At 36.3% G+C, this 18190-nt stretch overlaps 1 protein-coding gene across 5 annotated transcripts in view; it reads left to right on the top strand.

Annotated features, from left to right (window-relative positions):
- The window catches only part of KANSL1L (KAT8 regulatory NSL complex subunit 1 like), a 123656-nt gene that overhangs the window by 40419 nt on the left and 65047 nt on the right, over positions 1-18190 (top strand). For all 5 annotated transcript variants that reach the window (XM_043445996.1, XM_043445995.1, XM_043445997.1 and 2 more), the window contains exon 3: positions 13008-13149. In XM_043445996.1, coding sequence (XP_043301931.1) covers positions 13008-13149 — 142 coding nt within the window. The remainder of the gene's footprint in view (positions 1-13007; positions 13150-18190) is intronic.

Consider the following 18190-nt stretch of genomic DNA (forward strand, 5'->3'; position numbering starts at 1 on the left):
CTTTTTTTGTGTGTGTATGCATTTTTTTAGATTTTGTGGTTATCATGAGACTTTTGTATAGGAGTGTATATTTTTCCATGCTTATTTTAAGTTGCTGATCTCTTAATTTCAAACACATTCTAGGTACCCTGCATTTGTGCTCTCCTCCCCTCATAATTATTTTTGATATTTTACATCTAATTATTTTGTGTATCCCTTAACTGCTTATTGTGAACACAAATGGTTTCACAACTTTTGTTGTTAAATATCCCTTCTAGCTTTGCGCATGGATCATTTCCTACCTTTATTCTTTGTTTGCCTTTACCAGTGAGCTTTTCCAGTTTGTAATAGTCTTGTTTCTAGTTATGATATTTTCTTTTCCACCTAGTTCCTTTAGCATTTGTTGTAAAGCTGGTTTGGTGCTGCTGAAATCTTCTAGCTTTTGTTTGCTCCATCAAATCTGAATGAGCTGGGTGGAATATTCTTGGTTGTATGTTTTTTCTCTTTCATCACTTTAAGTATATTATGCCACTCCCTTCTGGCGTACAGTTTCTTCTGAAAAATCAGCTGATAGTCTGATGGGAGTTCCCTTGTATATTATTTGTTGTTTTTCCCTTGTTGCTTTTAATATCCCCTCTTTATCTTTAATTTTGTCATTCTGATGAAATGTGCCATGGTGTATTCCTTTGTAGGTTAATCCTGTATAGAACTCTGCACTTCCTGGACTTGAATGACTGTTTCCTTCCCAGGTTAGGAAGGTTTATGTCTGTTATCTCTTAAAATACCTTCTCGGGCCCTTTCTCTTTCTCTTTTCCTTCTAGGAGCCCTACATAATGCAATATTAGCACACTTCGAGTTCACTTAAGCCGTCCTCATTTCTTCTCATTCTTTTTTATTTCTGTTCAGTGGCAGTGATTTCCACTGTTCTGTCTCCCATCTCACTGATCCGTTCTGTTTCATTTAGTCTAGTATCAATTCCTTCTAATGTATGTTTCATTTCAGCTATTGTATTCTTCCATTCTGTTTAGTCATTCTTTATGTTTTCTGTTTGTTAACAACTTATAATTTCTTGCTTTGTGCATCTAGTCTCCTCCCAATTTCTTTGATCTTCTTTATGATCATTACTCTGAACTGTTTCTCAGTTAGATTGCCTGTATCCATGTCACTTTGTTCTCCTGTGGTTTGATCTTATTCCTTCATCTGAAACATCTTCCTCTGTCACCTAATTTTGAGTAAATTGCTATTTGTATTTTTATGTATGTAGTAGGTTGATTGTGTATCTTGACCTTGGAGAAGAGGCCCTTTGTGGGAAACAGTGTGCAGTGTCCCAGGGGTGCACTCCCCTCTCAGCAGCCAGGTCCAGCTGGTCCCAGGCTAGTATCTGGCCTGCATTTGGTGGAGCTGGGTCTTGGTCCTCTGGTGGGCAGGCTGCTTGCCCTTTCATCCAGGCCTTTATGCAGTGTAGAGTTAGGTAACATTATACCATGTCCTGACTTTCTATACAAAAGAATTGTGCACACATATAAATGTGTGTGTACACATGTGCAAACACACACACACAGTGCTTGTTGAACTGATCACATGCATGATTTCAGACTATTCTTTAGCAAATATGTTTTTATTAGTTTAAAAATCATTAATCTCCTATGTATTAATTTGTATGTCCCTAAATGTTAATGTTTGACATTATGCAAGGATTTTTAAAGCACAGAGAAGACAATTTAACAGACAATTAACTTAAAAAATTCCTTTCATACAAGAGAAGGGGGGGTGGTATTGATAGAATGTTTTAGTATTCTTCAACCTCTCTATTTTTTCTCTCTTCCTTTCTTTGACTGGGGGAGGGGATGATAGATGGTAGGAGAACAAGACTAAATATGCCAATCCAGTGTATGAATTCTTTAAAACTAATACTGAAAAATCAGTTTAGATTGTTGACAAATTGAGTTTTTCCAGATTTCTGGACAGAATTGTACAATATATTAAGATTGTGATTCAAAGCCACATTCAGCAGGTAGAGTAAAGTCCTCTCCTTTGGATCCAGGTGTTGTTCCTTATATGTGGTAAGCTCTAAGCCCATAGACAAGTTTCTTAACCCTCCTGCCTTCTTGTTTCCTGTATGTGTGTTGAAGTAGGGACAGGAAAGCTACAGTAAAATACTAGAAAGAGGGAAGGAGAGGACATGCATGGTAGCTCCTGGTTCTACAATAATTAGTAAGGCTTCTTGCTTTGGAAGTGCAGTAGGTCTTGATAGGATCCTAATTCTGCTTTCTGAGAGAAGCTCCTTTGTCCTTTGTTTTCCGTGGTCCCTGACTTTGCTTTTTGGGAATTAATCCTTACCCATCATCCTTTGTGTCTATATCTGTGTGTGTGCAGTTCAGTCGTGTTCACCTCTTTGCGACCCCGTGTTCTGTAGCCCTCTAGACTCCTCTGTCTATAGGATTTCCAGACAAGAATACTGGAGTGGGTTGCCATTTCCTTCTCCTCGGAATCTTCCCAACCCAGGGGTCAAACTCACATCTCTTGCGTCTCTGGCATTGGTAGGCGGGTTCTTTCCCACTGGTGCCCCTTGGGAAGCCTGTATGGGAAATGGGTGTTAGAGAGTGTACCTTTATTGGAGGCTGCACTGGATTCTCATCCTGTGTCCTATTACTGCAAATTTGGACTTTCTGGGTAAAGCATGGTAACTTGTGGGATCTTTTTGCTAATAGAGTTGCCTCAAAAATGTAGTTTTTAATTCTGTTTGCCTCTAGTCAGCTGTATGTAAAAATATCAAAACCAAAAATCTCCCTTGCTCATAGTTGCTTAGCCTACAAACTGGTTAATTAGTTATTTTCCTCAAGCCATCCACCTCTCCCTCATCCTAATGACTGCTACCTTGTGGCCACCTGAAACAGTACATTTGAGTAGGGATTAACCTGACTTTTTGCTCCTGGGCTGGCTCCCATCATGTGGCTAGAACCCTGAAGAGAGATTGTTGGAATACATTTTGTTGTTGTTGTTAGCAGCAGAGAAGCAACTGAATTTTCTATTCCTTCAAGGTGCCCTGTATTCTTGGATTATTCATTAAGTTAGAAGTAGGCTGTAGTCAGAGAGAGCCTCCCTAAGCAGAGTTGTATTCTTTTTTCTCTCTTGCAAATGAACTAATTCTTGCCTAAATTGATTTGTTTATGAGGATTAAAACACCAAGGAACTGTCACTACATTACATCATTATGACTTTATCTAGCTGCTTTTACTAGAACTATTGTTTTGTTAGGCACTTGGGTCTCTCTTTAAATGATGATATTTTGCCAAGATAGTGTATATGGTATAGTGAATTAAAAAAGGATCATCAACCTTTGTCTCTTTCCTGTCTGATTTCTGTCCCTACCTCTAAGTTAGTACACATGCTTTGGGTTTATCTTATAATCACTCTTTGGTCGTAAGAATTTCTGTAGCATTTAGCATAAAGGCTAAGTTGTAAGAAAGAGACTTAAAACTGTAGTGGCTCCAACGTAACTTAACTATTTCTTATAGAACTGCTGAAAGATAGATAGATGATGGATAAACAGCTCTGCTTTCTTGAAATAGTCCAGGAACACTCCAAAAAGAAACCCGTGAATCAATTTTAATGTTTTTTGTTGTTGTTAAGATTCTGGTCTTAACCTGCAACTGTAGTTTTGCTTGTTTAATATTTACTTATTTTTCATTTGGCTGCACTGGATCTTAGTTGTAGCATGGGGGATCTAGTTTCCTGACCAGGGAAACCTGGGCCCCCTGCACTGGGAGCTTCGAGTCTTAGCCACTGGATCACCAGGGAAGTCCCTGGTTTTTATTTTTTTAAAGGCAATGAAATTCTGAGTATGAAATATTTGAAACAAAATAGAAACATTTTAGAGAGATCATACACAAATGCATATTAAGTAAAATTCTTTGATTTCTAGCCATAATGGAGTGGAGTTACTGGTACTGTTTGTTCTCTTTGACTGTAAATATCTGCGAAATGAGACAGAAATATATGAAAGTCATTATTTTCATAAAATGGATATAAAGCAGCAGAGGTCAGAGTCAATGATTCCTGAGAAGAGAAACAAATGAGGTGAGCCCTATAATTGCCCTTGTTTTCTGCCTAGAGGCATTTTTAAATATCTGGTGCAGGGAAAGGAAAGCCAAATAGAGCACAGTGGTCTTCTTGACTGAAATAAAGAGTTGGAGAGGCTGAGATAGCTGGAATCATGAGATCAGAATACTAAAGAAGATGGACCTAAGTATGCAAAGAAAGCTTCATAAATCTTCATGTAGTCCTCTTGGGACCTTTGTTAAATACTAAGCTGTGCATGTGTAGGTAAAACTCCATAAGGGCACCCAAAAAGTTAGGAAATTCTAATCTGAAAAATTTCCAGTGCCTATACAAGGTTGAGAGATGTTTGGGTTCTGAATAAGCAGAGTGGAGAGACTTTGTTGAACATCTGGAGCATTCAGTAGAGGCCCCAGATTGGTGATACCTCAAAGAATAAGGCTGAGTTTGACCTGGTGACTAATGGTTACTCTATACTTGCTCTAACAAATCTTTGCAGAAAGCTAGAAAGAATGAAGTTGAACAGTAAATAATGTAATAATCCCTTGAAACAAAATTTTCTCTTTAAAAGGAAGATCATAAAATCTAGAAATTCACCAATATTATATTCGCAGTTTCCATAATAAATGTGTGTGTATTTGCTTACATACATTCATATACAGACACACACAATGAACTACTAGACATGCAAAAAGGAAGAAAAATCATCAATAGAAACAGACACAGAAATGACAGATATCAGTTGGCAAAGACTTTAAAATATCTAAAATATGGTTAGTATGCTCAAAGACTTAAAAGGACATAAAACTGCAGACCTAAGAATCTCAATAAGTTACAAGTAGGATTACAAACAAAACCACACTGTGGTGTACTGTAGTCAAATCACCAAGTGCTAGTGATGGAGAGAAAATCTTAAAAGCAGTGAGAGGAGAAAAAAAGCACATAGGGAAGAAAAGAAAGAAAAATCATTGCTGACTTCTCATCAGAAGATAAGCATGCTGGAAAGCAATGGAATGATATATTTAAAGGGCTGAAAGGAATGAAAAAACTCAACCTAAAATTACCTTTAAAAACAAAGGCAAAATAACATTCCAAATAAGCAAAGTAAGAAAATTTCTTGTCAGTATACCTATATTATAAGAAATCTTAAAAGGTTCTTTACACTGGATGAATATAAACTCAGTGAAAACTCAGTCTACACAAAGGAAAGAAGTGATAGAAAATGGCAAATATGTATGTCTAAAATATATTGAAATTAAATTATACATTTCTAAATATTGCTTGGATCATAGAAATCACAAGAGAATATATAAAATGTTTTAAACAGAATGATAATGAAAATACAGTATGTCCAGTTTTGTAAGATGCAGCTATTAGATTACTAAAGAAATGCTTAGACAAACATTTAAAGTTACAGATTCTTACATTAGAAAAGAAGGAAAGTGTAAAGTTTATGGCAGAAGCCTCCTTCTTGACCAAAAGCATTTGACAAAATTCAAACCTACTCATGATAAAAACTCACAGCAGACCCAGAATAGAGAGAAACTTCTTCAATCTGATAAAGGCTATTTATAAAACATCTGTAGCTAACGTTAAATTTAGTGATAAAAGACTGAATGCTTTCTCTATAAGATTATGAAGAAGGTAAGAAAGTCCACTTACACAGCTTATAATTAACGTTATACTGGAATTCATAGCCAGTGCAGTAAGATAAAAATAATAAAAGGAACCCAATTAAAAATAAAACTGTCTTTATCTGCGGTTGACATAATATAGTAATAGATAGAAAATCCTAAGGACTTTATGAGGAATGTACTAAAACTCCTCTAAGTGAATTTGACATCAAGGGATATTGGGTCACCATACAAAAGTCAACTATATTTTTATATTCTGACATCCAAACAATTTATGAATGCTACATACTGGCGTCCATAAGCATGAATAATGTTAACTGCAGCCATGAAGTTAAAAGACGTTTGATCTTTGGAAGAAAAGCTATGACCAACCTAGACAGCATATTAAAAAGCAGAGACATTACTTTGCCAACAAAGGTCTGTCTAGTCAAAGCTATGGTTTTTCCAGTAGTCACGTATGGACGTGAGAGTTGGACCATAAAGAAAGCTGAGTGCCAAGGAATTGATGCTTTTGAACTGTGGTGTTGGAGATGACTCTTGAGAGTCCCTTGGACTGCAAGGAGATCGTACCAGTCAATCCTCAGGGAAATCAGTCCTGAATATTCATTGGAAGGACTGATGCTGAAGTTGAAACTCCAATACTTTGGCCACCTAATGCAAAGAACTGACTCATTGAAAAAGAACCTAATGCTGGGAAAAATTGAAGGCAGGAGGAGAAGGGGATGACATAGAATGAGATGGTTGGATGGCATCACCGACTCAATGGACATGAGTTTGAGCAAGTTCCAGGAGTTTGGTGATGGACAGGGAAGCCTGGTGTGCTGCAGTCCATGGGGTCGCAAAGAGTTGGACACAACTGAGCAACTGAACTGATAAACATGAAATACATAGAGATAAAATTTTAAAACTGTATGCAACATAGCTGAGAGAAACTATCAGTATCTGAAAAAACAGAAATAATACCTTATACATGATCAGAAGATTCAGTGTTGTTAAGATGTTAATTCTCTACCAATAGATCTATGGCTGCAATGCAGTCCTATTCAAAACACTGGTCATTTATTTGAAGAGATTGTCAAGCTGATTCTCAAATTTAGAATTGTCAAAACAATATTGAGAAAGAGCAAAGTTGGAGAATTTACTGGATATTAAGAATTACACTAAACTACAATGATAGTGTGATACTGGGTCATGGTGTTGACACAGGTAGGTAGGTACGTAGGTAGACGATGGAAAGATATCCTAAGGGTTCTCTGTGTGTATGTAAGTATATATACAACATATAGTATTCATATGGGTAATCTTTTATCTATTCAAGGATAGTTGCTTTTTTTTTTCTATTAAAGGATTATAGAATCTTTTCAACAAATGATTCAGGAACTAGATATCCTATAGAAAATAACGAATCTGGACCATACCTCATACAATAAACAACTTGAATTGGATTATAGATCTAGAAGTTAAAGCTGTAAAACTCTTTGATATTTTAGAAACATGAGTAAATCATTATGACTGTGTTAAGCAAATATTTCTTAGGACATAAAAAAGAACTGTCCATAAATGAACATTTAAAAATTAGGCTGCATCAAAATTAGAATGTTTTGCTGCTCAAAAGACACCATTAGGAGAAAGAAAGGCAAGCTACAGAATGGGAGCTATAAGTATTTTAATGCGTATAGCCTGATACAGTCTTATATGAATAAGATAGCTAATTAAATATGAGCAAAAGATTTAAAAAGACATTTCCTTAAGGGAAGTCATATGAAAACATGTTCTACATCAGGGGTTGGAAGACTATAGGCCATGCACCAAATCTGGCCTATTGTCTATTTTGAAGACAAAGTTTTATTGATACATGGTTCAGTTCATTTGCTCAGTCGTGTCCGACTCTTTGCAACCTCGTGAATCGCAGCACGCCAGGCCTCCCTGTCCATCACCAACTCCCGGAGTCTACCCAAGACCATGTCCATCGAGTCAGTGATGCCATCCAACCATCTCATCCTCTGTCGTCCCCTTCTCCTCCTGCCCCCAATCCTTCCCAGCATTAGGTTCTTTTCCAATGAGTCAACTCTTCGCATGAGGTGGCCAAAGTATTGGAGTTTCATCTTCAACATCAGTCCTTCCAATGAACACCCAGGACTGATCTCCTTTAGGATGGACTGGGTGGATCTTCTTGCAGTCCAAGGGACTCTCAAGAGTCTTCTCCAATACCACAGGTCAAAAGCATCAATTCTTTGGCACTCAGTTTTCTTCACCATCCAACTCTCACATCCATACATGACTACTGGAAAAACCATAGCCTTGACTAGACAGACCTTTGTTGGCAAAGTAATGTCTCTCCTTTTAAATATGCTGTCTAGGTTGGTCATAACTTTCCTTCCAAGGAGTAAGCTTCTTTTAATTTCATGGCTACACCCTTTCATTTATGGCAGCTTTCATGCTATAACAGCAGAGTTGAGCAGTTATTAAACAGACTATGTGGCCTACAAAACAAATTTCATGTCTCCCTCTTTACAGAAAGTTTGCTATCCCTTTATCTAGAGGAATGAAATTCCAGGAAAGGCTAAATTCTTCCTAGGTGAACAGACAGCAGAGAGGTTTGGCCTAATTTAATGTGTTTTTTCCCAGGATAAATCTTATTATTCTTGGAATTGTAATTATTTTACAGTTGGATCTTCTTTATTTGTTTTTAAATCATAGTTAACTCATTTTTATTACTAAGCTAACAGACTCTATTAAAGGCAAGATTAATTTATAAAACTTTTTCTTTAAGTCTTGTTAACTTAAAGTGTAATTATTAGAAAGCTCTGTCTTATTCTGAGGAACAAACTGTATTTCAAGGTTAAAACAGTGATGTAAAAGGAGAAAAAAAAAAAAAAAACTGCAAAAGAGTGATATAGATTGCTGATGTTGACCAGAAGTTAGTACCAGTAGGTATTGTACTCAAAACGACTTGGGTTAATCAGCTTATACTTATTTCCATCAGTAATTTAAATGGTGAATGCAAACAAGCAAAGATGAGCATTGAAGGCTTATACTGCCTTTCTGAGGACTGACTGCCCAGTCTCACTGCCCGGGTCCACTCATGGATGTATTTGCCCTGATCATCACTAGAAGTAGGAGCTCCTATTTCCAGTGAAGATGGAGGGCATGTGGTGGTTTGTGATCAGTTCAACCCACTCCAGAGAGATGTAGGGAGTCAAATTCTTAATGGCCTGAAAGGCCAAGCTTAATGATAACTGAGGAGTCTCGATACTGGGTATGCTTCACATTGTTTTTAATTTCTTGTTGCTTCAGCTTTGTTCTGATTTGTTACACTGTAAGTTACATAAGCTCTTGTATGTGTGCTCAGTCGCTCAGTCGCTCAGTCAAGTCTGAGTCTTTGTGACCCCATGGACTGTAGCCCACCAGGCTCTTCTGTCCAAGGAATTTTCCAGGCAAGAATACTGGAGTGGCTTGCCATTTCCTACTCCAGGGGACCTTCCCGACTCAGGGATTGAACCTGCGTCTCTTGCATTGCCAAGTGGATTCTTTACCATGCTGCCTCCTGGGAAGCCCATATGAGCCATTACATCATTGATAATATAAATTGTTTACAAAAACATGTTTTGTCTTTGAGGTACAACAGGTGTTAATCTCCTTTGAATGAAATATCCATATACTTATCTGTAACATATTTACAATCATAATTATTTTTTAGACCTATTTTCCAGCAAGAATCCCTTGCTCAAAGAAAGAATCCCCTAGAAGAAGTAGGGTAGCCCTCATAGTCAAAATAAAAGTCTGAAAAGCAGTACTTGGATGCAGTCTCAAAAATGACAGGATGATCTCGGTTCATTTCCATGGCAAACCTTTCAACATCACAGTAGTCCAACACTATGCCCCAACCACTAATGCCAAAGGAGCTGAAGTTGAATGGTTCTATGAAGACCTACAAGACCTCCTAGAAGTAACTCCAAAAAAAGATGTCCTTTTCATTGGAGGGGATTGGAATGCAAAAGTAGGGAGTCAAGTAGGCAAGTTTGGCCTTATAGTCCAAAATGAAGCAGGGCAAAGTTTAACAGAATTTTGCCAAGAGAACACAGTGGTCATAGGAGATGCCCTCTTGCAACAACACAAGAGATGACTCTACTCATGGATATTACCAGATGTTCCATACCAAATCAGATTGATTATATTCTTTGCAGCTGAAGATGGAGAAACTCCATACAGTCAGCAAAAATAAGATCTGGAGCTGACTGTGACTCACATCATGAGCTCCTTATTGCAAAATTCAGGCTTAAATTGAAAAAAAGTAGGGAAAGCCACTTGGCCATTCTAGTATGACCTAAATCAAATCCCTTATGATTATCTAATGGAGGTGATGAGTAGATTCAAGGGAAAGGATCTGGTAGACAAAATGCCTGAAGAATTATGGATGGAGGTTTGCAGCATTGTACAGGAAGCAGTGACCAGAACCATCCCAAAGAAAAAGAAATGCAAGAAGGCAAAGTGGTTGCCTGAGGAGGCTTTACAAATAGCTGAGAAAAGAAGAGAAACGAAAGGGAAAGATAAACCTCACTAAATGCAGAGTTCCGGAGAATAGCAGGGAGAGAAAGAAAGCCTTCTTAGGTGAACAGTGCAAGAAATAGCAGAAAACGATAGAATAAGAGACTCGAAATCTTGTCAAGAAAATTGGTGAGATGGAGGTAACATATCATGCAAGGATGACCATGATAAAGGACAGAAAAAGTATGGACCTAACAGAAGCACAAGAGCTTCCCTGATAGCTCAGGGAGTAAAGAATCTGCCTGCAGTGCAGGAGACCTGGGTTCGATCCCTGGGTCAGGAAGATCCTCTAGAGAAGGGAATGGCAACCCACTTCAGTATTCTTGCCTGGAGAATCCCATGGACAGAGGAGCCTGACAGGCTACAGTCCATGGGGTCGCAAGAGTCAGATATGACTTAGCAACTAAACCACCACCACCACAGGCTAACATCAACTCCATAAATTTTTATTTTTCTTTATTTTTTCATGAGCTAATAATCAGTTTGATTACCAAACAAAGTTGCATTTTGTAGGAAAATTTTCTGACTGGAGTAAAATTTAATGAAAGAATGCTTAAGACCATCTTTGATTTCCCCATGCTTACTTCATCATACTTCTTCAAGACCTATCCACTTTAAATAAATCTTGAGTCCATCCTCTTGTCTTCATTTCTTCTTTATCTCTCACTTCATTTCCAGTCCAGGCCATTTTCATATTTTATTCTGTGTTTTAGTCAGAATAAGCTCTGGAGTAACAAATTAACTTTCTAATCTCAGTAATTTAGCACAGCAAAATTTACAGTGGCTTACATAAAGTCCAGTGTGGTGTGAGCTATGACCCTCTTCCATCTTGTAACTGTAATATCTGCACTATATAGCTTTAGGTGATCAGGTGGACCGGGAATGACTATATCAGTTTTGTTCACAGTCTGTTGGTCAGAAGTAGTGACATGGCTCCAACCTAAGTGCAGTGAAGGCTGGGATACGTAGGACAGCACCTGAAATATTTAGAGATCACATTATCTGTACCTCATTTAGATTATTATAAATGGTTTTATAAATGGTGTCCTAATTGGTTTCCTTATTTATTCTCATATCCCCGTACATTATCTGCCTAGCAGCTTGAGTGCTCAGAAAAAAAATTGTATTACTATCTAGTGAATAACTTCCTTTGGCATAACATCCAGCCCTTTACCTTCACCTGTGCGACTACTACGTGATACGGTCCTTGCCTTCTTCACTTCTTTCATGATTGGCAGTTAGTATTATTACACTATTCGTAGATAGTATTTATTTTGAAAAGGCATTTTTAGTTTGCCTATAGTTATGAAAATGTGATTTAAAAGTATCACATTTGCAGAACCACAGTAGTAACTATAACTGGACAATTCCAAAAGAAGTCCTGATTTATATGTCAGTCTCTGCAGCCACATTATATACATAATTAGAATCTGGAAAAAAAAAACATTTTGAGAACATCGGTATAATAAAAATCTGTTATAAATTCTACGCAGTAGAGTTATAATAATTCTGTTTCTCTGACAAGAAATGATCTCTTAAATGTTTTCTCTGGCTAAAGTTTATATGAAAGATATTTCTTTATGGTTATATGTATAAAAATTAATAAAGTTTACTTTTTAGAGAAGTTTTAGGTTTATAGCAAAATTGAGTTGAAAATACAGAGTTCCCATATATCCCCTGTCCCTACACAGGTATGGCTTCCCTTACTGTCAGCATACTGCATAAAGGTGGTGTTTGTATAACAGTCTATGAACTTACACTGACACATATTCATCACTCAAAGTCCATAGTTTACAGCAGGGCTCACTTTCGCTGTTGTGCCTTCAATGGGTTTTGACAATAAATGCAATTTTTAGACATGTTTTTCATGAAGTTTGTGATTTGCCATTAAGTAGTTATTGCCCTTCAGTTGTAGTTTCAATTTCTTCTGTTATACTGTCCAGTTTCTTCCTTGGCAAGATGAAGCTCCTAATTAATTATCCAAAATACACACAAACCCTGTCTCTCCTCCCCTCCCTGAACTGTAAGTGATTGTTTTCTAGTTGGAATGGTTGAAATATTTTCATAAAGTAGTTAATTTGTAATCTCACAAACTGTGGATTAGAGCAGTGCTTTTGCCAAAAGATAAAGGAGATAAGATGCAAATCTCATTTTCAAATATTCATGAAAGACTTTATATAAATTTTTTGTCATTTCTGAACTGTGAATCCTAGGAATCAGGTTTTTAACAAACTTTATCTTAATTAACATGTCAAGATTTATATATTTGTAATGTAGCAGTGCTCCTGTTTTTGATAATTTTTTCCATTTAAAAATATACCTATTTAGCAAATGAAAGTTACATATAGTAAAATTGAGTACTGTGTGGTTTGTTACATGGATTTAGATCTAGTACAGTTCAAATGACTTGTCCTATACTTCATACCTGCTTACATATAAAAGGCTCATGTAACAGTTTTTGCGTGGTGTTAGTACTGACATTTTTGTTTCTTTTCCTTGGCTGATCTACTTCTGTTTCAGGCCTTGACCATTAATAAAATATTAAATAACAAGGGGATTATCCTACCAGGTATACAATATTGAATGAAAACAGGTGTTTATGGGATATAAATATAAGGAAATAAAATATTTGAAAAGAAGTTGATGTACCATTCTTCTTTAACATAATTAGATGCTTTGTAAAGGAATTTGGGATTGTATGACAAAAGTCAAGGAAGGTATTAAGCAATCTGTGTGAAAACTTAACTGTCTTTGTGCTTTAACTAGCTGTGTTTGTCTTGTTCACAGTAACTGTAGTACTGAATGGAAGTGGCTTGTAGACAGAGCAAGAGTTGGCAGCCGATGGACATGGCTTCAAGCCCAGATTTCAGAGCTAGAATACAAAATCCAACAACTAACAGATGTTCACAGGCAGATTCGTGCCTCCAAGGTATTGTGTGTTCTTCTGTTTAAAAAAAAAAAATACTGGTTTTAGTTTCTTCTCATCTCTCCACATAAAATAATTGTTACTAGGCTTTATTAAAATGTAGTTAATATTTTAAGATTTTTTATACTCTATAAGTTGAAACTATTTTTAAAATTTTTCACAATCATTTTATCACATCAAGCAGTTAAAGAATTTCTTTACTGGATTCCAATTAATGCAAATGATACACATTTTTATAAGCCTGACTTTGTTGACATTTATTTTAACTTGTGTGAAATTCTGAGTGTATCTTATTGAAATCTCTTTAGAGTTTTTTGTTTCAAGAAAAATTATAAACACATAAAAAAGTTCTAGAAAGCAATATAATGAATACCTGTGTATTCACCCCCAAATTTATCAAATATAAAATTTTTACTAGTTTTGGTGTAGTTTTTAGAATAATGAAGCATTACCTTACAGTTGGAATATTTGTATAGTCCTTCCTCATCCAATTCCCTTTCCCCATGCTACTGATTCCAACGTATTCTTTAAAATTTGCATTTTATATTGGTGTATAGTTAACAATGTTGTGTGGTTTCAGCTGTACAACAGAGTGTTTATCAGTTATACATACGTATATATCTATTTTTTTCAGGTCCCTTTTCCTTATAGCTTATTACAAAATATTCCATATAGTTCCCTGTGCTGTACAGTATGTCCTTGTTGATTAACTGTTTTCTGTATAGCAGTGTGTATATGTTAACCCCAAACTGAATTATCCCTCCCCCTTTCCCCTTTGGTAGCCATAGGTTTTTTTATCTATGTCTGTGGGTCTATTTCTGTTTTGTATATGAGTTTATTTGTATTATTTTAATGAATAATAATGAAATAAGGCAATTTGCAGCAACAAGGATAGACATAGAGATTATCATACTAAGTGAGGTAAGCCAGACAGAGAAAAACAAATACTTTATTATATCACTTGTATGTGGAATCTAAAAACAAAAAAAATTTCTACCTTTGGTTTTGTGAGAAACCATATTCTACATAGTGAAACTGGACATAATGGAGATAATATTGTAAGGGTGATGGTGGCTAGTATGAAACAAAAAATGCTGAGAAGGGAAGGAAATAGAGTCCTCAAACCATGCAGTTAGCCTAACCCCACCTAGGGTCTGCACATCAATAAGGATTATTGAGTTTTAAATTCTATCGTGAGTTTATATTCTGGTAGGAGAGATAGAGCATGTAAAATATAGTTGATTTTAATATAATGCAATATGTGGAATGATATGTGGTTTTAATAAGATATAAATGTGGCATAGAGAGAGTGTTTAACTCTGTCTTTAGGGGTTTGCAGATCAGAGAAAACATCAGTAAAGAGGTAATGCTTTAGTATAACTTTGGAAGATAAATAGTAGTTTGCTTAATGAACCTATGGAACTGAAAAAGGAATTCCTTAAAGAATTGAAGGCATTAAAAAACTGAAAATAAAACTGCCATATGACCCAGCAATCCCACTGCTGGGCATACACACTGAGGAAACCAGAAATGAAAGAGACACGTGTACCCCAATGTTCATCTCAGCACTGTTTACAATAGCCAGGATGTGGAAACAACCTAAATTAGTCCATCTGCAGATGAATGGATAAGAAGGTTGTGGTACATATACACAATGGAATGTTACTCAGCTATTAAATAGAACACATTTGAGTCAGTTCTAATGAGGTGATGAAACTGGAGCCTATTATGCAAAGTGAAGTAAGTCAGAAAGAAAAACACCAATACAGTATATTAATGCATATATATGAAATTTAGAAAGATGGTAATAATGACCCTATATGCTAGACAGCAGAAGAGACACAGATGTAAGAACAGACTTTTGGACTCAGGGAGAAGGCGAGGGTGGGATGATTTGAGACAATAGCATTGAAACTGTATATTATCATGTATATTATCATATGTGAAACAGATGACCAGTCCAAGTTCGATGCATAAAACAGGACACTCAAAGCCAGTGCACTGGGACAACCCAGAAAGGGGAGGGATGTGGGAAGGGGGTTCAGGATGGGGGGAAACATTTACACCCATGGCTGATTCATGTCAATGTATGGCAAAAACCACCACAGTATTATAAAGTAATTAGCTTTGAATTAAAATCAATAAATTAATATAAAAAAAGAATTGAAGGCATATAGCAGCATGATCTGTTTTAGGAATGACAAATTAGTATTGTATTCAAAAAAGCAGAAGTATGAGTTATTCAGGGATGGGAGAGGAAGCTAGGCAAGTCATGAAAGTCGTTTAATACTTTGTAAAATTTGATGGTGATGTTTGTAGGAAGGTGGATAGAAGCATAGACCTAAAACCTTAGGCTTACCCATTCTGTTTGTTGAATTTGATGCAGTCATGTTCAGGAATAATTTCTTGATGCAAGTCCTGTTCAGTTTGTTTCTCATTTTTAAACATCTTCAGCTGGGCCTTAATTGTGGCTATCTCCCAATCCTCTCAAGATCACCAGAAAAGTTCCCTTCCTTGATCATTTTCTTTGAAAGATGTCACAAGTGTTTTTTATAGCCAGTAGAGTTGTAAGAACAAATTAAGTTTAAAGCAATTTGGAAATTTCCAAGAAAATTATTCCTAGTTGAATTGATAACTAAGTTTTATACCTGAATCTAGACAGTCTGGTTCATTTTGCTTTGACTTGAGAAAGGGTATTTTAATATTCTGTGTTCTAAGCAATACTTTATACTTGTTGTTTAAACATTTTTTAAATTTTGGTTATATGTTTATATAATATCTATTTGTAGTCAATTATTTTAAGGTAATAAATCTTTCCAGCAATAATATGGCTTTTATATGGCTTTAAATTTTTTCTTGGTTCAAGCTAGGTGTGTATCTGACCCTTTGTTTCCATAAAAGTCAGATTATATTTATTTTATGGAAAATGTCATTATAATTAGCCATCAAAATACATGTTTCTTTACTTTGGTAGTTTTGCCTTACCTTTTTTAGAAATAATCAAGATATTTAATTGCTTACTTATGTGCAGGTTAGTTGATGTATTAACTATTATGTTGAATAGGCAAAACAACTTTTTATTCTTATATCTTCTTGAATTTCTGTAGTTCAAAAATTGAGAAGAGTGGTGTAATGCATTGTAAGTGAGATAGAACTTTTTATTTATTGTATATTGAAAGGGAAAAAACCCTTCTCAGAGATAAGGAGAAGGGAAAGAAATTGAGATGCTCTTTTATAAAAAGCATTTTTATTTTTTAAATTAATTTATTTTAATTGGAGGATAATTACTTTACAATATTGTGATGGTTTTGGCCATATACATCAACATGAATTGGCCACGGGCATAGATATGTCCCCCCATCCTGAACCCCCCTCCCACCTCCCTACCCACCTTGTCCCTCTGGGTTATCCCAGAACACTGGATTTGGGTGCCCTGCTTCTTGCATGGAACTTGCGCTCATCATCTATTTTACATAGGTAATGTACTTGTTTTAATGCTATTCTCTCAAATCATCCCACTCTCTCCTTCTCCCGCTGAGTCCAAAAGTCTGTTCTTTACATCTGTATCTCCTTTGCTGGCCTACATGTGGGATCATCATTGCCGTCTTTCTAAATTCATATATATGTGTTAATATACAGTATTTGTCTTTCTGTTTCTAACTTACTTTACTGTTTATGATAGGCTCCAGTTTCATCCACCTCATTAGAACTGACTCAAATGTGTTCCTTTTTACAGCTGAGTAATAATCCATTGTGTGTATGTACTACAACTCCCTTGTTTATTCATCTGCAAGTGGATGTCTAGATTGCTTCCATGTCCTACCTTATAAATAGCTTTTTAAAATAGGTGTTACTGTGTATCTTTGGTCAGGAAGCACACAGTGTTTTCATAGGGTAAAATAAGGGACAGATGACCTAGAATGTGTCATTGCCCATTCTTTGACACAATCCAGATGGTGTAAATTTTGCTTCAATTTTTAGAAGAGTATTAGCAACATCCCTTCCTTGTTCTTGCAACAATTTTGTCAACACATGACAGCTTCCATATTTCTCGTATTCTCTGCTCCAGCTTTTACTCAGACAGTAGCTTCTTTTCACTTTAATTTTTTTTTAATAATTTTTCTTAGTTGGAGAAACTGGCTAAACTATATTAAATAATTTCTCTTTTAGATTTCTTCTGTTATCTTATAATAGGGTCCTCTACATCTTAAATTGTGTATTTTATTTTAAAATTTTTCATTTAAGTTTTTGCTTAAAATTAGTTTTGATGACTTCATATAAAATGTCACTGATGACACCGTGCATCTCAGATGGAACTTGATCCCACAGGCCAGGATGAAAACCCAGCCAGAATCCAGACTGGGAATTGAACCCATGGTCTTTTAATTGAGATCACACGTGATCTCAGGACTTAATGACACTCAGGTTCTTGATGTCTCATCACAGAAGGAATTTAGTGAGAGACAAAGTGATAGGTAAGAAGTGGATTTATTTAGAGAGAAACACATTCTACAGACAGAGTGTAGGACGTCTCAGAAGGTGAAAGGCCCTGAAATATGATGTGGTTAGTTTTTATGGGCTGGGTAATTTCGTAGACTAGCACGTGGGAGGATTAGTCCAACTATTTAGGGAAAAGGGATGGAGATTTCCAGGAATTGCGCTATGCCCGCTTTTTGACCTTTTATAGTCCATCCACCTCAGAGCTGTCGCGGCACTGGTGGGTGTGTCATTGAGCATGCTAATGTAGTACCGTGTGCGTGTAAGAGGCCGGAGCTCCACTGGAAGTAAAATATTCCACCATCTTTGGCCTGGTTGGTTCTAACCAATTTTTGTCTTATCCTACGGGTGTCTTGTTCTTTTAAAGGCTGTGCCCTGCCCCCTTCCCTCCTGTTACACTGAGGCAAATGTCTATATTTTTTATGTCATCTCTAATGAGGAATCTGGGGGTGGAAGTGGGGATCTCTCTAGAGTTATTATCAGGAATGGTTGTCATCTCTGAGCAACTGATTTGCTTTCATCTTATGCTTGGCTTTTCACTTGTCTC

This window comes from Cervus canadensis, chromosome 24 (genome assembly GCF_019320065.1).
Source record: "Cervus canadensis isolate Bull #8, Minnesota chromosome 24, ASM1932006v1, whole genome shotgun sequence".
In the NCBI taxonomy this organism is placed as follows: Eukaryota; Metazoa; Chordata; class Mammalia; order Artiodactyla; family Cervidae; genus Cervus; species Cervus canadensis.